General features: G+C 40.3%; 2 protein-coding genes across 3 annotated transcripts in view; one reads left to right on the top strand and one right to left on the bottom strand.

The window, feature by feature from the left end:
- Window positions 1-353: 353 nt before the first annotated feature.
- On the bottom strand, window positions 354-4,937 carry KIAA1143. Of its 2 annotated transcripts, none has more exons than XM_082664050.1 (3): window positions 4,774-4,937; window positions 1,729-1,873; window positions 354-845 (listed from the first exon to the last, which is right to left on the bottom strand). In XM_082664050.1, the coding sequence occupies exons 1-3, from the start codon at window positions 4,879-4,881 to the stop codon at window positions 628-630; spliced, it is 471 nt and encodes a 156-aa protein (XP_082520176.1). In that variant the 5' UTR covers window positions 4,882-4,937; the 3' UTR covers window positions 354-627. The 2 variants fall into 2 exon arrangements, with proteins under 2 accessions (XP_082520176.1, XP_082520175.1); XM_082664049.1 differs by lacking the exon at window positions 4,774-4,937 and adding an exon at window positions 4,535-4,758.
- Window positions 4,938-5,141: 204 nt separating this feature from the next.
- KIF15 (kinesin family member 15) overlaps window positions 5,142-18,444 on the top strand; it is a gene marked incomplete at its 5' end in the record, with an annotated part of 73,838 nt that continues 60,535 nt past the window's right edge. The window contains 4 exons of the mRNA XM_082663838.1: window positions 5,142-5,160; window positions 11,182-11,224; window positions 11,716-11,899; window positions 14,681-14,757. Of these exons, the coding sequence (XP_082519964.1) occupies window positions 5,142-5,160; window positions 11,182-11,224; window positions 11,716-11,899; window positions 14,681-14,757 (323 nt within the window). The remainder of the gene's footprint in view (window positions 5,161-11,181; window positions 11,225-11,715; window positions 11,900-14,680; window positions 14,758-18,444) is intronic.

Below are 18,444 nucleotides of genomic sequence, written 5' to 3'. Positions count from 1 at the left end.
AGTATTGGTAACTAGGCACATGATCATCTCCCTCATCCAAAGTGAGGTTCTGTTGAAGAGGAAGATAAAATACAGGATCTGTTTAATTACAACATTCTCTGTAGCTATTGTCAGGATTTTGAATTGTATTGACCTAGAAAAATGCTCATGATACAACGTCAAGTGAGAAGCAGGACTGAGAACATACAGAATACAATTACAATTTTGTTTAGAAAAATATAATTTACATACACACACATCCCACACACAGGAAATAACAAAATGTTAGTGGTAGTTAATGTCTAGAGAGTTAGCAGTTCAGGTCAAAAGGGTATTGATGGATAGATATGTTTTATCTTACTGAATGTTTTCTGTATTTTCTAAATTTTCTCCAGTGAATGTGTATTATCTTTTTTTTTCCTTTTAATGTTTTATTTTTATTTTTTGGCCATACCGTGCAACATATGGAATCTTAGTTCCCCAACCAGGGATCGAACCTGTGCCCCCTGCAGTGGAAGCATGAGGTCTTAACCACTGGACAACCAGGGAAGTCCCTAAACTTGTATTATAATAGGAAAAAAAGATGTTATTTAAAAAAATACTCCGTATGTTCTTAAAGAAGACTAAGTCCAAAATATTTATTTACACTTATTCATTTTCATCTTCATTGTCAAAAGAAAGGAGGCTACTATTTTTGATTTGCTTTTGTGAGTTTTTTTTAACTGAATCCTGCTTATTTATTTCATCTTCTTCATTTGTCTTCTTCTTTTTTGAGCTTGCTCTTAAACCGGAATATTTTTCATCTGAGGAACGCTTGACTGGTTTTCGATACATAATTCTTCCATCAGCTGAAGCTGGTTCTTCATCTGCAGCAAAAAACAAAGTTAAAAAACTTTCTTTCTCTCGTTATTTTGACTTTATCGGAGAGTCAAACGGCAAGAAAATCTCATACAGTATTTATGGATGTCCTTGAGTCAATTCAGTCTGGTCTTTTCCACTGCCTCTAGCTATATAGCCACAAGACATGCAGTGACTTAAGAAAAACTCATGTACAGGGCGCAGTGGTTAAGAGTCCGCCTGCCAATGCAAGGGACACGGGTTCGTGCCCCGGTCCGGGAAGATCCCACATGCCGCGGAGCGGCTGGGCCCGTGAGCCATGGCCGCTGAGCCTGTGCGTCTGGAGCCTGTGCTCTGCAACAGGAGAGGCCACAACAGTGAGAGGCCCGCGTACCACAAAAAACAAAAAACAAAAACTCATGTACCGAACGAAGTATAGTGTAATATTGCCAGTCCCCAATTCATTACAATCAGGCTATATTTTTTAAGTATCTCGAAAAGCGATTGTTTGGAACTCCAGCATTTCCTCCTAAATCAATGTAATAAATACTACAAATAATGAAAAAAATACTATATAGCATACCACACACCAGGCACTAATTAAATACACCTCTGTTGACTAGTTTGTAAACCTAACCAGGTATTTTTTTAAAAAACAGGATGTTTTTACTTAAATTTGCACTTAATCCTTATAACAGCCCAATAAAGTGGGCACAACTTGTCCCCATTTTACTGATGAGGTAACTGAGGCTGAGAGGTGAAATAACTTGTTCAAGGTAACACATCTGGTAAGTGTTAAAGCCAAAGTTTGAACCTAGGACTGTCTCTTCAAACATACCATACCACTGTATAAAATGATTTCATACCTAACTCATTAAGTTGGTAGAAAAACCAGCTTACTTTCAGACATACCTGCTTTGGCAGCCTTTATTTCTGTTTTAATTTTCATGACTTCTTCAACTGATAGGTCTCCCTTTTTTAAAACCACCACTTGGGGCTGTTCATCTTCTTTGTCACTGTGATCACCATCTTCATGTGGGAGCTGAAGCTGGATTCTCTAGGAAAAAACACAAACATAACATTTAAGTTGCTGACCTTGAACTAAATACAACCACTGTCTCTGTGAGAAACTGTAATTACTAGAGTGAGAAGGGTAACATTATTGACTAAATGTGTTTGGCAATGAATTTTCAAGTAACTCTTAAAAATCTAACCTCACCAGAGTAGGGAAGAGGTCCACCTGCCAGTTATCCTGGAGTGCCTGTCCAAGGGAGCTGGTTTCCATTTCAGCAGGACCCCAGCTTGCAGTTCCTGATGTCAGGGGCCCTCTGCTTCATGTTCTGCCAGCATTCAGCCTACTCAGGGTAGTGCTGACTACAGCTGTTCTCTCTGCTCTTCATCAACCCTTTTCATGTACACCTCTTCTCAAAGTGTGACAAAAAATAAACACCACCAAAGTACAGAAAACGGCAAGTAAAAGGTCCTCCTTCACCTACTTCTGCTTATCTTTACCCCCTTCCAGTAGCTTGTTTGGTGGGTATCCTAAGTGTTATTCTAAGTGTATAAAAATACGGAGGTACAGAAAACATTTTGTATACAAACAAGACACGGAACATACTACTATATGACTCGCTTCCTTTTTTCTTTTTAAATTATGAAATTTACCAAACATAAAAAAGTACAGAAAATAACAGAAACCATGCACTGACTCTACAGGTGCAACAAATGGTAATATTTGGCTAGTTGACTGAGATTTTTAAAAATGTCAGACATCATATAAGCCCCACTCACCCAAGTTTTTTACTCAAAAACATCTTTGCACAATGCCTTGAGATACATATGGCATCATCTATTTTTAAAAATCACGGCCCAGTATTTATACATATGGTTATCTCATGGTTTATTTGACCAATTCTTTTTAAGTAAAAATTTTGGTTGTTTCTAGTTTTTTTCTACTATAATAAAATTTTTGCACATGTTTTTGTTCACTTTTGCAAACTTACATATAGATAAATTCCTCGAATGGAAATGCTAGGTTGAAAGGCGTGCACACCCACCACACATTATTCAAATAGATGTCAGCCCACCTCTCACAGAGCCTTCATTGTCTCCCAAACAGGGCAACAAAGCCCTGCAGCTGTCCGACCACAGCTGTAATCTTAAACTATAAACTATAATTATATAGTGATTTCCCATGAAACTCTTTTCTTTTTGTTAACAGATTCCTAGAATGATTATACTGCCAAGATGATTAAGAATGAAGTTGGTTTCGCAAACACAGGAACCTGGGACATCTGTCTACGGAAAAGTCTGTTGATCAAATGTGTTAGCCCGAATGACTGATATTAATTGGAAAGTTCCCCCCCCCCCCGCCGCCCCGAGTTCTCCTAAGATAGCATTCTAAGCTGCAATCTTCAAGGTGTTAACTAGGCACACACATGATCATCACTAGGGCCTGAAGCAAACTATAAAATTAGGTCCATATTCTCCTCATTGCTGAAACCATGTCCCTTTTCTCAAACTTCATCCTCTTTGCCATAGTCACTGTTTTTGGTCCTGGGGACCAGTCACTCCCTGATCATGTTATCTCTATCCAAACATGCTCCTTGTTGCCTACTGAATAGTCCATATGGCCTCACCTCTATCAGTCCCTCAATCACTTCTAAACACAGTCAGTCCGTGACTCACTGTCTCTACACCTTTACCCATGCTGTTCCTTCCATCTCTACCTGCTGACTTACCCATGCTCAAGATTCAATCTAAATGTCCCTTCCTCCATGAAGCCTTGCCTGACGATAAACCACAGTCATCTAACCAATGTAACTTGTCACCCACTACTTGGTGCCACAGGCACTGTACTAGGAAAATATAGAGGGATTAAGATACTTAGAGTACTCGTTCGATTTAGTGGTGGAGATACCCAAGAGAGTAAGTAGTTGCCATGCATAATGATGAGTATTGCAGATAAGATGCGGATAGAGTGAAGAGAAGAACAGAGGAGGAGTTACTGTCTGGGGGAGGTTCAAAAGGCTTCACTGAGGTGGTGACCTGTGAAGGCTGAGATGAGGCAGGCAGGAAGGTGTTAAAGAACAGGGCATTTTGGAGATCCATCTCTTTGTCCTTTCAGAGCCTGGCCCAGGGCCTGGATTTAGCACATACTCACTGGATTAACTGCACTTAAGTCAATCTTGTGACCTTCTACTAAGTGACTTGAGGGGTGGGTCTTTGTGCAAGTGCTAGACACAAAGTGCTAAATAAATTCTCTATTTCTCCACACATGCCCTAAGCATAATAGTCTCTTTCTACTAAAAAAGGTAGGGCAGATTTTGATGTGAATCAGTTCGGGTAGGAGCCTGGGGGAGCTTAGAAGTTGCCTCCCACCGATCCCCATTTCTAAACTATCCAGGTGTGGCTCCTTCCTGAAGCTCCTCTTCTTCTATTGAAAGCCAAGATATAAAAGGTTTTTGCTTTCCGTTTTTTTTTTTTTTTTTTTTGGTGACAAGCACAGAAGTAGATCTAGGGCATTCGTTAAGGATGTTCCAGACTCAAGGCTTAGGATATCAGGTCATTTGATCGAGTGGCCTTAGTTTCTTTACCTGGAAAATGGGACGACGCTACCACCCACACTGCTAACTACAGGTTATGCGATAAGCAAGTAAAAACGAAGAGAGACGAAAATGATCTTTCTTAACTGTCCACCAAGGACGAGGCGCTTTACCTGCGTGAAGTCATTTTCAAAAACACAGCAGCACTGTGAAAACGACAAATAGCTTCCTGGGCGAAAGAGGCAGTAGTTTGTTTGAAGATGACCAGCCTGGGGTCTGAGGACACTCGGACTAGGGGCCGGGCGCGGGTGCGAGGAGGGACCCATCAGTATCTGGCCTCCAAGTCAAGCCAGAAGCTGGAATTGGCGGAGCGGGCCGCATTTCTGCGGTAACGGGACTGGCCCGGGCTCACCTTGGTTTCTACCGTGGGCCCTTCCTCGTAGCCGATCCGTTCCTTGAAGCGGGCCAGGAACGCCGGCTCGGCTGGCCGCACGTACGACACCTGGTTCCGCTTGCTCATAGCCGCGCTAGGGAAAAACAGGACCCCAAAGCCGCCTGAAAACTGTACAGAGGCGACAGCGCTTACTCGTGACGTCACGTCGGCCCCGCCCCTGACACAGGGCCTGGCAACATGGCAGCCTCCGTGCTGGCGTCAACGTCCGACCTGAGCGCCAAATTTAAATTCGCGGCCATCTTGAGTGGGCGGAATCTCCGTGCGCGGCTGGGCTGGAAGTGAGGGCGGTCGCTCCGTCGATCTCGGGATCGAGGGGTGAGGGCACCATGGCGTCCGGCTGCAAAAGTAAGTGAGAAGCCCAAGCTTCGTGACCCCGTCTCCGTCCCCAAATACGAGCTTTCCTGCTGGGCGGGAAGGGCAGGAGCGGACTGAGCGGCGGGGGATGTTTGAAATCTCCCTCTGTCTCTCCAAGATAATACACTAATGGAACAGCTCTCTTCCCTTCCGTCTATGTGTTGGGCGCACGCTACGAGCCTGGCGCAATTCTAAGCTCTGGGGCTGAGCAGAGAACCGGAACCGAGCCCTCATCCAGGCGCTTGGCTCCTAAGTGACCTGCTGGTTCTTCCCTCCTGTTCTCGGTCCTGCCGTTTCGTCGCTGGCCTCTTCCCGAGTCCGGACCCGGGCTGCCTCTCTAGGTATCTTCGCCTGAGGGTCGGCCCCAGCTCTCAACTACCTTCTGCGTATTTCCACAATACTGACTTTCCTGAAGGGAAGAACTTATTCTTGTTCCAAGCCTGTCGTTCTCTTTTGGAGGGTCCGCTGTGGACTCTCCTTAGGTAAGGGACTTTTAAAGCACAGAATTCAGTAGTGTCTTTATATTCTCACAGTCCCTTTTTTCTTCTCCAGGAGACCCCTTCAGTTTCTTCCTTTTTCTCATGGAAGGGAGCCTGTCATTTTTGCTTTTGATAAACCGTTCAACTTTACTAATTTCTTGGTCCTTTGCTGCACCTGTATACGTGCCTCTTACATCGCCTGACCCTTTACGGAGTCTTGGTTTTTTAAAGCTGATTTTGAGCTGATTAGATGGATCTTTGTGAATGGTATGAACGGTAACGAGGCGATGCCTATGTTAGAAGATTGAACAAATGGTGAATTTTTGGTGTTTGAACCTTTCGATAACGTTAATGCTTTTAGCTGTCAATTGCAATTCTTTCCTGATACGTTTGTTGTTTTACTTACCTTTTAGGTCCATTATACCATTAACACCTCATTATGCTCTCTTTTTCCAACTAAAATGTTCCTTTTCCTCCCCCATTTTCAGTATTCAGGGAATATTAGCACACAAATTGGTATGTTATTGGAGCAAAATGTTGATCGCGCTTTCTGCACAATCACAGTGTTCAGTAAATCTGGACTCAAGCAAGAGAATTGATGTTTGTGATATTAGAGCATCTGTTTATTTAATGGAAAGTGACATACGTATGTGACTGTGTTAAAGGACTCTGTCCTGTCTGTACACATCAAGAAGTCATGGGAGAGCTTCCCTGGTGGCACAGTGGTTAAGAATCCGCCTGCCAGCGCAGGGGACACGGGTTCGATCCCTGGTCCGGAAAGATCCCACATGCTGCAGAGCAACTAAGCCCGTGCACCACAACTACTGAGCCTGCTCTCTGGAGCCAGCGAACCACAACTACTGAGCCCATGTGCCGCAACTACTGAAGCCCTCATGCCTAGAGCCATGCTCCGCAACAAGAGAAGCCACCGCAATGAGAAGCCCGCACACTGGAACGAAGACCCAACACAGCCCTAAATAAATAAATAAATAAATAAATAATTTTTTTAAAAAAGTGATGGGAGCAAGGGTATTCACAGCTCCCCTTTATGATGGTGGTGATTTCCATGGGGAACTCTCCTGCTAACTCTCCTAACTTTGTTAGCAAAGTTGAGGTTGATGACATCCCAGGTAAGTGCATTCCCAGCAGGCTTAGAGACCGGGAACACGAAGTGGGAACACAGGGAAGGAGAGAGCCCATGCAGTGCTCCCTGCAGCTCTTACTTTTGTGCTCATGAAGGTTATTTCTTGTGACAACACTGGCACCATGGGTTGCTGACTGAAATCAGAGAAATGAGAATGTGAAATAACCCTCATGAAATTGACTGAGTTTAAGAGTCCCTTTCTGAACTTAATCATATTTGGCTAGATGATCCATAGCTATCTGGACTGCAGAGTAAGCATCTAAGGTTTGTTTGTTTGTTTGTTTTTATTGAAGTATAGTTGACTTACAATGTTTCAGGTGTACAGCAAAGTGATTCAGTTACATATATATATATTTATTTTCTGATTGTGTCATCTGCCCGCTCTAAATTCTTTTTTTTTTTTAGCTTTTAATTTTATATTGGAGTATAGCCAATTAACAATGTTGTGATAGTTTCAGGTGCAGGGCAAAGCGACTCAGCCATATATATACATGTATCCGTTCTCCCCCAAACTTCCCTCCCATCCAGGCTGCCACATAACATTGAACAGGGTTCCCTGTGCTATACAGTAGGTCCTTGTTGGTTATCCATTTAAAATATAGCAGTGTGTACATGTCAATCCCAAACTCCCTAACTATCCCTTTGCCCCACCCTTCCCTCCTGGTAACCATAAATTCATTCTCTAAGTTTGTGAGTCTGTTTCTATTTTGTAAATGAGTTCATTTGTATCATTTCTTTTTAGATTCTGCTTATAAGTGATATCATTCTCCTTCTCTGTCTGACTTAACTTCACTCAGTATGACAATCTCTAGGTCCGTCCATGTTGCTGCAAATGGCATTATTTCATTCTTTTTAATGGCTAATATTCCATTGTATATATGTACCACATCTTCTTTATCCATCTTGTTGCTTCCATGTCTTTGCTATTGTAAGCAGTACTGCAATGAACACTGGGGTGCATGTATCCTTTCGGACCATGTTTTTCTCTGGATATGTGCCCAGGAGTGGGATTGCAGGGTCATATGCTAGCTCTTATTGTTGAATTGTCTATTTCTCCCTTCATTTCTTGTCATGTATTTTGGTGCTTTGTTACTAGGTGAATATATATATATATTTTTTTTTTTTTTCTGTATGCGGGCCTCTCACCGTTGTGGCCTCTCCTGTTGCGGAGCACAGGCTCCGGACGCGCAGCCCCAGCGGCCACGGCTCACAGGCCCAGCCGCTCCGCGGCACGTGGGATCCTCACGGACCGGGGCACGAACCCGTGTCCCCCGCATCGGCAGGCGGACTCCCAACCACTGCGCCACCAGGGAAGCCCTGTTATTTTTTTTTAAGTAATTAATTTTATTTTTGGCTGCGTTGGGTCTTCGTTGCTGCATGTGGGCTTTCTCTAGTTGAGGTGAGCGGGGCCTACTCTTCATTGCAGTGCGCGGGCTTCTCATTGCGGTGGCTTCTCTTGTTGTGGACAATGGGCTCTAGGTGCGTGGGCTTCAGTAGTTGTGGCTCACGGGCTCTAGAGCGCAGGCTCAGTATTTGTGGCGCACGGGCTTAGTTGCTCTGCAGCATGTGGGATCTTCCCGGACCAGGGCTCGAACCCATGTCCCCTGCATTGGCAGGTGGATTCTTAACACTGCACCACGAGGGAAGTCCCTAAGTATATGTTTATATCTGTGTTATCTTCCTAGTCGTTTGACCCTTTTATCATTATAAAAAATGTTCTTCTTTATCTCTGGTAACTTTGTTTTAAAGTCTGTCTGAAACCTGTATAGCCACTCCTGCTTTCTTGTGATTGCTGTTTGCATGAGATAATCTTTTTTCATCATTTTACTTTCCATATGTTTATATGTTTGAATCTAAAGTGTGTTTCCTTTAGATAGTATATAGTTGGAGCATGTTTTTTCATCTTAGTCTGACAATCTCTGCCCCTTGATTGGGTTGTTTAATCCATTCACATGTTATTGATTTGGTTGTATTCACATCTGCCATTTTACTTTTCATTTTCTATGTGTCACATGTTTTTTATGTTTCTCTGTTCCACCTTTACTGCTTTTTTTTAAAAAAAATTTATTGGATTATAGTTGATTTACAATGTTGTGTTAGTTTCAGGTGTACAGCAAAGTGAATCAGTTATACATATATATAATGCATATATCCGCTCTTTTTAAAATTCTTTTCCCATGTAGGCCATTACAGAGTATTGAGTAGAGTTCCCTGTGCTATATAGTAGGTCCTTATTAGTTATTTATTTTATATGTAGTAGTGTGTGTATGTCAATCCTAATCTCCCAAGTTATCCCTCCCCACTTGTTATGCCCTGGTAGCCATAAATAATTTGTTTTCTACATCTGTGACTCTATTTCCATTTTGTTACTGCTCTTTTTTTTTTTGGAGGGGGGCCACACCACATGCAGGATATTAGTTCCCCGACCAGGGATCGAACTCGTGCTCCCAGCAGTGGAAGTGTGGAGTCCTAACCACTGGACCACCAGGGAACTCCCTGCTTTCTTTTTTTGAAGTTTTTTTTTTTAATGATTGCTCTAGGGTTTAACATATACATCTTAACAGTGTCAGCTTTTATTTTTGGTTGGGTCTTCGTTGCTGTGCGCTGGCTTTCTCTAGTTGCAGCGAGCAGGGGCTATGTAGCTTTATTCCCTTTCACCCCCTTCTTTGGTATTATTATTAAACAAGTTACATCTATTGTTAAAAACCCAACAATACATTACTTTACCATCTTTAGTCATTTCCTTAGGCTGTTACAGCTTTGTTCCTACCCACCTTCCTTGTGCTATTATTGGCAAATATACATATGTTTCTATATGTTGTAGGCCCAACAATACATTATATACATATTATTTTATACAATTGTTTTGTAATTCAAGTAAGGGGAGGAGAAAATAGGCATTTCTATTGTTTTTTATAATTACATAATCACTGTTACCTGGTGCTCTTTGATGTTTTTCATGTAGATTTGAATTTTACTGTCTGTGGTCACTACTTTCAGGCTGAAGAACTTCCTTTATTATTTCTTGTAAGGTGGGCCTTCTAACAACAAACTCTCTAATTCCTCTGGCCTCTGTTGTTTCTGCTGAGAGTCAGCTGTTAATCTGATTGGGGTTCTCTCATAAGTAATGACTCTCAGCATTTTTACTATGATATATCTGTGGATCTGCGTGTGTTTATCCTTTTTGGAATTTGTTGAACTTCCTGGATGTGTAGATTACTTTTTAATGAATTTGGGAAGTTTTTGGCCATTATTTCTTTGAATTTTTTCTGTTCTTTCTCTTTCTTTCTCTTCTGTTCCTTCTCCTGATACTCCCCATTTATGTATGTTGGTATGCTTAATGACGTCCCACATTTCTCTGAGTCTCACTTCACTTTTCTTCATCCTTTTTTCTCTCTGTTCTTTGACTTTTATAATCTCTATTGATCTATCTTAGAGCTTGCTTGTTCTTTTTTCTGCCAGTTCAAGTCTACTTTGAGCCATTCAAGCGAATTTTTATTTCACTTGATACACTTTTCAACTCCAGAGTTTCCATTTGTTTCTTTTTTATAATTTTTCTTTATTGCTATTCTCTATTTGGTGTGGACATTGTCCTCATACCTTCCTTTAATTCTTAATTTTGATTTCCTTTAGTTCTATACATGTTTATAATGGCTACTTTGAAGTCTTTTCCTGACAAACCCAGCATGTAGGCACTGTCACAGGCAGTTTCTGATGCCTGCTTTTTTTCTGGTTTATGGATCATACTTTCTTGTTTCTTTGAATTCCTTGTAATTTTTTTGTTAGAAACTTGACATCTTAGATAATATGTTGTAGCAACTCTGGGTACTGGTGTCCCCATCCTCTAGGATTTATTACTTACAGCAAGAGGAGAATGAATACCTGGATCTTTCCCAAAGCAGTCTCTCCCTGAACAGCAAAATTGGGGAAGTCTTAAGCTAAGCCTACATACATATTCATGGAGGGACTTGATTGAACTGAGGAAATTTATTATGTATATCCCTTGAGGAACCTGGACGCTGCCCCAAGGCTGCACTGTGGTTTCTCGACTGCTCCTCCTGGTTTCTACATTTCCTCCCTTAAGGTCATTAATTATTGAGACCTGTTTGAGGGCAAGCATTGCGCCAGGCTTAGACCACAAAATGGCTTAGACCAAAATGGGTTCTCTTATGTCAAGAAAGCCATTCCTGGTTCTCTTTCTCCGGGGACCCCCTAACCTATCTGCTTACAGTTAGAATGGAGTGGAAGATCTAGGCTTGTCCCCTGTCACGCCCAGGCCAGGGAGCCGGGAGACTGAGGAGTGTCAGCAACTGAAGAATAGGCTAGAAGAATGGGGTTTTCATGTTGTACTTTTAAAAACCTTTAATGACTTCTTATCTTTTTTTCTAGCTGAGTTACGCAGTGTGACAAATTGTCAGTCTAACCAACCAAGGTAAGGAAAAAATCTTATTGATGAGACCAAAAGAATTAGGGATGTAGTATTCCTAAAACAACCATTTAGCATAGTAAGTAAGGGTTCCTTGTTTCAGCATTAAGCTTTGTCCTCGGCTACCTGGAAATATGGAAAAATCACATCTCCTCCCCAGCCCCTGTCCCCTCACCTTACAGGCTAAAAGATGGAATCAGTAACATAATTCTCCCTTGGGATGACTTACTTTATTATTGCTATTAAAAAGGAAGTCAGAGACAAGCAGAGCTTAGAGCTGCCTTTCAGATGATTTCAAGTAAAGGCTTTTGAAGTTGGCTGATGTGAAGCGAATCAGTAAAGGGTGTGGGTTATGGGAGACTCTTGATAAAAGGTAAACATAAATGGGTAGATCTCGTACTTTACTGGGGAAACTCAGACTAGAAACACTAGAGGCAATATGAGGTTTAGATCCTTTTTCTCCAGTAAACTTAGCTGCTATATTTTTTTGTCTTTAGTAATGAAGGCGATGCTATCAAAGTTTTTGTGCGAATTCGCCCACCTACAGAGGGTTCTGGATCAGCTGATGGAGAGCAAAACTTATGCCTATCTGTGCTGTCCTCTACGACTGTCCGGCTGCACTCCAACCCTGAGCCCAAAACCTTCATATTTGATCATGTGGCAGAAATGGACACCACTCAGGTAATGATGATTTTGGGAACTAAACTTTTCATTTGGAACATATAAGATTCTGTTATTTGGGAGGATTTCACTTCTGGTCTCTTTGGTTTGACAGATCTCAGATAAGGAAGCTCAAACATTCCATAAATATTTAAAATTTAATATTATTAAATATTTTTCTTCCTTCATCAGACTTTGTACTAGAATGACAAGCCTGCTTTATTTTCCCTCTCCAACCTGTGATGGAGGTTGGTGAAGGTGTACTTTTCAGAGCCACTTGGATGATTGATAAGTAAAGTTGAACTGCCTAGTTTAAGAAGAATGTCTTTTTTTTTTTTTTTTTTTGCGGTATGCGGGCCTCTCACTGTTGTGGCCTCTCACTGTTGTGGCCTCTCCCGTTGCGGAGCACAGGTTCTGACGCGCAGGCTCAGTGGCCATGGCTCACGGGCCCAGCCGCTCTGCGGCATTTGGGATCTTCCCGGACCCGGGCACGAACCCGTGTCCCCTGCATCAGCAGGTGGACTCTCAACCACTGCACCACCAGGGAAGCCCAAGAAGAGTGTCTTAGTTCTGGCTGCCATTACACAAATATCATAGACTGGGTGGTTTAAACAACAAGCATTTATTTCTCACAGTTCTGGAGGTTGGGAATCCAAGATCAAGTGCAAGAGATCCAGCGTCTGGTGAGGACTCACTTCCTGGCTTGTAGACAGCTGTCTTCCACTGTGTCCTCACACGGTGGAGAGAGAGAATTCTCTGTGTCTCTTCTTATAAGGGCACTACAGGCGTACCTCACTTTATTGCACTTTTTAGATACTGTGTTTATTTACAATTGAAGGTTTGTGGCAGCTCTGCGTCGAACAACTCCATTACCATCATTTTTCCAACAGCACTGTTCACTTCATGTCTCTGAGTCACATTTTGGTCAATATTTCTTGAAATATTTTGTTCTTTTTTGTTATTATTATGGTGATCTGTGATCAGTAATCTTTGATGTTACTGTTGTAATTGTTTTGGCATTTTTTAGCAATAAAGTATTTTTAAATTAAGACATGTACATTGTTTTCTTAGAAATAATGCTATTGCACACTTACTAGACTACAGTATAGTACAAATATAACTTTTATATGCACTGAGAAACCAAAAAATTCATGTGACTTGCTTTATTGCTATATTCACTTTATTGAGCTCATCTGGAAACGAACACACAGTATCTCCGAGGTGTGCCTGTACTGCTATCCTGAGGGCTCCACTCTCATGACTAATTACCTCCCAAAGGCCCCATCTCCAAATACCATCACATTGGGGATTAGTGTTTCAACATATGAATTTTGGGGAGACATTCAATCCATAGCAGAGAGTGATTGATTTAAGATTACTATGGTGTTGGGACTCCCTTGGTGGTCCAGCGGTTAAGACTCCGCGCTTCCAATGCAGGGGGGCACGGGTTTGATCCCTGCTTGGGGAACTAAGATTCCACATGCCACAAGGCATGGCCAAAAAAAACAAGATTGCTGTGGTGTCAATAACTTTTTCTAATTAAGGACAATTTAGTTAAAATCTAGCTAGCACTATTCAATAGAACTTTCTGCAGTGATGGAAATGTTCTGGAAATGTGCTGTCCATTACATTAGCCTCTAGATACACATGGCTATTTAAGTTTAAATTAATTAAGATTAATTAAAATTTCAAATTCACCTTTTCAGATTAATTTCTCAGATGCCCTAGCCACATGTGGCTGTTGAGCACTTGAAATATGACTAGTGCATCTGAGGACCTGACTTTTAATTTTTATTTAATTTTAATTAATGTAAGTAATAGCCACATATGGCTAATGGCTGCTGCATTGGACATCACACATCTTGATTATTCCCTCATACACATGGATGTTTTTGGTGAGACATGTAGGTCTTTAGATCTTTTTTCATTTAGGGCATGGCTGGACAATGGAAATAGAAAGTGAGGCATATACATAATTTAACATTTTCTAGTAGCCACATCTTTGGTCGTGCTGTGCTGCTTGCAGGATCTTAGTTCCTCAACCAGGGATTGACCCCGGGCCCTCAGCAGGGAGAGCGCAGAGTCCTAACCACTGGACCACTAGGGATTTCCCTAGTAGCCACATTTTTAAAAAGTAAAAAAGAAACAGGTAAAATTAGTTTTAATTCTGTATCTTATTTAACCCAGTATATCTAAAATACCATTTTAACATGTAAGGAACATAAAGCAAGTTATTAATGAGATATTTTTCCATTCTTTTTTTTTTTCGTGTTCAGTCTTCCAAAACTGGTGTATGTTTTATACTTAAAACACATCTCAAGTTGGACTAGCCACATTTCAGATGCTCTGTAGCCATATGTGGCTCATGGCTTCTATACTAGACAATGCAGATCTACGAATTCTTGCATTGTTGATAAGGCTGCATCTATTTATATATAAAAATGAAAATAAAAATCAGATATTGATTATTTAGTATAAGCTTGTGGGAAAAGTACTGAAGAACATATAGGGCTATGTATTTTATGCTAATACCAGTATAATATTGCGTGCAGTATGCAAAATTCTATATAAACTCTAGATGTGAGGTTTAAATCTATAATTGCATAGGAGATTAATGGACATTATTTTGTTTACAGTTTTATCATCTTAGCTATTTTAGCCTTTTTCCTATAGTAGATATAATTTTCATGTTATTGCAAATGAAAATTTGCACACAAATTTTATTATATTTTAGAATGTAGTTTAGGAAAAATGTTTTCATTTTTGTGAAATGTTAACATATTTGGTGCTTAACATTTATAGGAGTCTGTGTTCTCAACTGTGGCCAAAGGCATTGTGGAGTCTTGCATGAGTGGCTATAATGGTACCATCTTTGCATAGTAAGTTGTTCACTGTTTCCTTATACAAGGGTACAATAGTAAGTGCTTCTGTTTGTTTCCTATGGCTTCTGTAACAAATGACCACATACTTAGTGGCTTGAAACAACACAAATTTATTGTCTTACAGTTCTGTAAGTCAGGAGTTTGACGCCAGTCTCTGAGCTAAAATAAAGGTGTCAGCAGGACTGTGTTCCCTTCTGAAAGCTCTAGAGGAGAATCTGTTTTCCGACTTCTAGAGGCCATCGACATTATTTGGCTTACAGCCCCCTTTCTCCATCTTCCAAGCCAATGACATGCAACTCTTGCTCTTCCTTAGTCATGTTGCTCTCTGACTGAGGTGGGCACGTTCTTTAATTTTAAGGGCTCATGTAATCTGATTGGCCCCACCTGTGTAAGCAAGGTGGAAGGGATTAAACTCTACCTCCTGGAGAGGATCTACATGTTATCTGGGATTCTTCTGTAAGGAAGATTTGTCTTTTTGCCCCCATTAATTAATTAATTCATTTGTATGGTAGGGACTTACATATATTTATATCATACTTTGGGTTATAATCTAATGCTACATTATGTTTATCTTGTTGCTTACATTGTTCTAGCTTGGCCATTGGGAGCTTTTAGGGGTTGGTTTCTGTGTCCCTTTGACATGTCACATCCTTTTTTTTTTGAGCACTTCCTTTATGATGCTACAGTACGCTCCTGGCTCATCTTATATTTTCCCTGTCTGAGACCTAGAATCAGCCATTTTGGCAAGGAGCCCTGGTTCCTTTTGTTGGAGAATGGTGTTTAGAAACTAAGGCACTCGGTGTGTTTGTTGCTACTGGAGTGTCATTGCTTCTAGGCCTTTTCAGCAGACAGAGCTAGGTAATATATGTATGTATACTAAGTCATATATACAGACATATCTATAATTGTTTCTGTTTCTATCCATTTCTATATACAGTAGGGTAAACTTGAGTTCATACTGATGTCTCTGACTCTAATCCAAGGGTTTAGAATCCACATGGGTTCATTCTAGCCTTCCTTTCTTGTTTATCTGTAACTTCCCTTGCTGACAGTGAGAAACCCGGGCTCCCACTGCTACCATCCGTTTATTTATTTGTTCATCCCCAGTACACATGTAAAGCAGTTTCAGAATTGTTAGCCTGTATCCCTGTGAAGAACAGATTTACTGCATGCAGTGTTTATGTACAGATCCTTTTTTTTTTTTTCCTTAAGTCCTACAATTTCTAGTCAGAACCTCATTTTGTAAACTTACTTGGGCCAGCCCCTTTTCCACCTACACCTTTCAGTGCAGTATGTCATGAACTTGTAATTCAATTAGATACATTCCATCCTGGGGTCTCTGACATCCTAGTTGATGTGTTTTGTTTGTTTATTTAGTTTGCATGCTTTAAAGTTCACCCTTTGTGATGTACAGTTGCATAGTGTTTTGACAAATGCAGAGACCCAAGCATTTAGCACACCTATTGAAGAGAACAGTTTCTCCACCTTCAAAGTTCCTCCTGTTTGTCCCATTCATAGTCAGCTACTCCCCCCCCGCCCCCCCCAACCTCTGGATACACTAATAAATTTTCCATTCCTATAGCTTTGCCTTTCCCAGAGTGTCATATGATTGGAATCATACAATATGTAGCCTTTTGGTTCTGGCTTTTTTCATTTAGGATTTGTCTATGTTGTTGCATGCATCAGTAGCTTTTGCTTTTTCTTTCTTTCCTTTTTTTTTTGCCGAGTAGTATTTTACTGTGTGGATTTACCACCGTTTTTTAATTCACTCCCCTGTTAAAGGATATCTTGGTTGCTTCCAGTTTTTAGCAATTATGAATAAAGTTGCTACAAACATTCAAATATTGGGTTTTGTGTGAACATAAGTTTTCAAATCACTTGAGTAAATATGTAGGAATACATTGCTGGGTCATATAGTATAAGAAACTGTCAATCTGTCTTCCAAATATATATTGAAAGTGCATGATGATGGGAATTCCCTCGTGGTCCAGTGGTTAGGACTTGGTGCTTTCACTGCCGAGGGCCTGGATTCAGTCCCTGGTCGGGGAACTGAGATTCTGCAAGGCTCACAGCGCAGCCAAAAAAAAAAAAAAAAAGTGCATGATGATTCTGAATTTCTAAATGCTGGCAGCCTTAAAATACTGCTCTAGGTTTAATGTTGGAATGTAAGCTGACAACCTTGGCAGTTCTAGAAGGTCAGTTTTTTTTACAAGGTGAATCATTTCAGATTTATTTCATAAATAGGAATATAATTTGTAGTACAATTATTTTTTCCTTTTCTTCTAGCAATAGACTTCCTAATTTTATTTAGGACCAGAGGTTTTTAATAGGATGTAGTGAATTATGTAATTAATTTTGAGCAGCTGATGCTTTTTTTGTGTGTTTGCCCTTGGTTCATCTGTAATTGGCTCAAAATAGAAGAAAATAAAAAATAAGAAGTTTAAAGCTTGGATTCATCTTGTGCACAAATTCTTCCTTGAAAATTTGCCTTTGCCTTTCATGCTTACTTTTCAGTTGTGTTCAGCAGAACTAAATATTCTCTCTTGACCCATGAAGCAGATAACCATTTTCTCATGTCTTCTCAAGAAAAAAAAAGATTTTTTTTTCCACAGAATATTTTGAGTGGTAGAGCTCAAAAATCAATTTGAAATAAGAGCCACAATTACCAGAGATTATATATCTTCAGAACTGTTTTCTTTGAAGATCCTTAAGCATACTAATTATAATATTTAATTTGAAAATTGCTTTTGGTAGTCAAGGGCAGAAATGAGAAACATATGGAGAGAAGTGAGCATTGGTTTATTGGTTGGTTGAGCATACCTTCTGGTTTACCTTAGACAGTCTCAATTCTAGAGTTATTGTTAATAGTGTCCCATTCACCTTCAAGTAGGACGCTCAACAGTATCCATTTCTTATTCTGAGTTAACTGAAGAACTTTTTTCCCCCTACTTCCGAAAGAAAGAGGTAACCAACTAGATTATACTGTTTTCTAGCTCTTGGGGCATTGAACCAAAAAGTAAACTCAAAATTTTATATTTGTGCCATGAGTCCAATGTAACCACATTTAACATCCTAACTGACATCTATCTTCAACATAAATTTTTATTTTGTTTTTATTCTTTTAATATTTATTTATATTTATTTTGGCTGCACCAGGTCTTAGTTGCAGCACGTGGGATCTTTAGTTGCGGCATGTGGACTTTTAGTTGTGGAATGCATGCAGGATCTAGTTCCCTGACCAGGGATCAAACCTGGGCCCCCTGCATTGGGAGCATGGAGTCTTACCCACTGGACCACCAGGGAAGTCCCTAAATTTTAACTTTAGTTTTTTGTTTCTCCTGTTTCTTGGTGTACCTGAGGAGATATGGCACTATACAAAAAAAAAAAGAAAAATCAAGCCTATAGCATAAGGATGTTTTTAATTGCTTTATTTTTAAATGAAGACATCTTAGTATCTTTTAAAGGCAGAATTTAGGAAGAGAATTGCTGCATTATTTAGAATAGCAAAAATTGGAAAAAAATTTCTAGTTGGTTCTGATTAAATAAATTATGATACATTCATGGAATACTATGTAGCCATTAAAAATAAAGAGGCAGATCTCTATTTACCAGCATAGAAAGATGTGTGAGATAAAAATTAAGGGAAAAAAACAGGTTGCAGAGAAGTATGAATAGCATCATTCC

This window comes from Grampus griseus, assembly GCF_964374135.1.
Source record: "Grampus griseus genome assembly, chromosome: 10".
Lineage (NCBI taxonomy): Eukaryota > Metazoa > Chordata > Mammalia > Artiodactyla > Delphinidae > Grampus > Grampus griseus.
The sequence above is the reverse complement of the archived record's forward strand: the minus strand, read 5'-3'. Positions and strand labels throughout refer to the sequence as shown.

Coding starts and splice junctions, on each gene's coding strand:
- KIAA1143 (XM_082664049.1), bottom strand. CDS start 4,687: ATGGGTCCCTCCTCGCACCCGCGCCCGGCCCCTAGTCCGAGTGTCCTC. Junction 1,874..4,534: donor TTGAAAATGACTTCACGCAG/GTAAAGCGCCTC, acceptor GTTTTTTCCTAG/AGAATCCAGCTTCAGCTCCC. Junction 846..1,728: donor AATAAAGGCTGCCAAAGCAG/GTATGTCTGAAA, acceptor TTTTTGCTGCAG/ATGAAGAACCAGCTTCAGCT.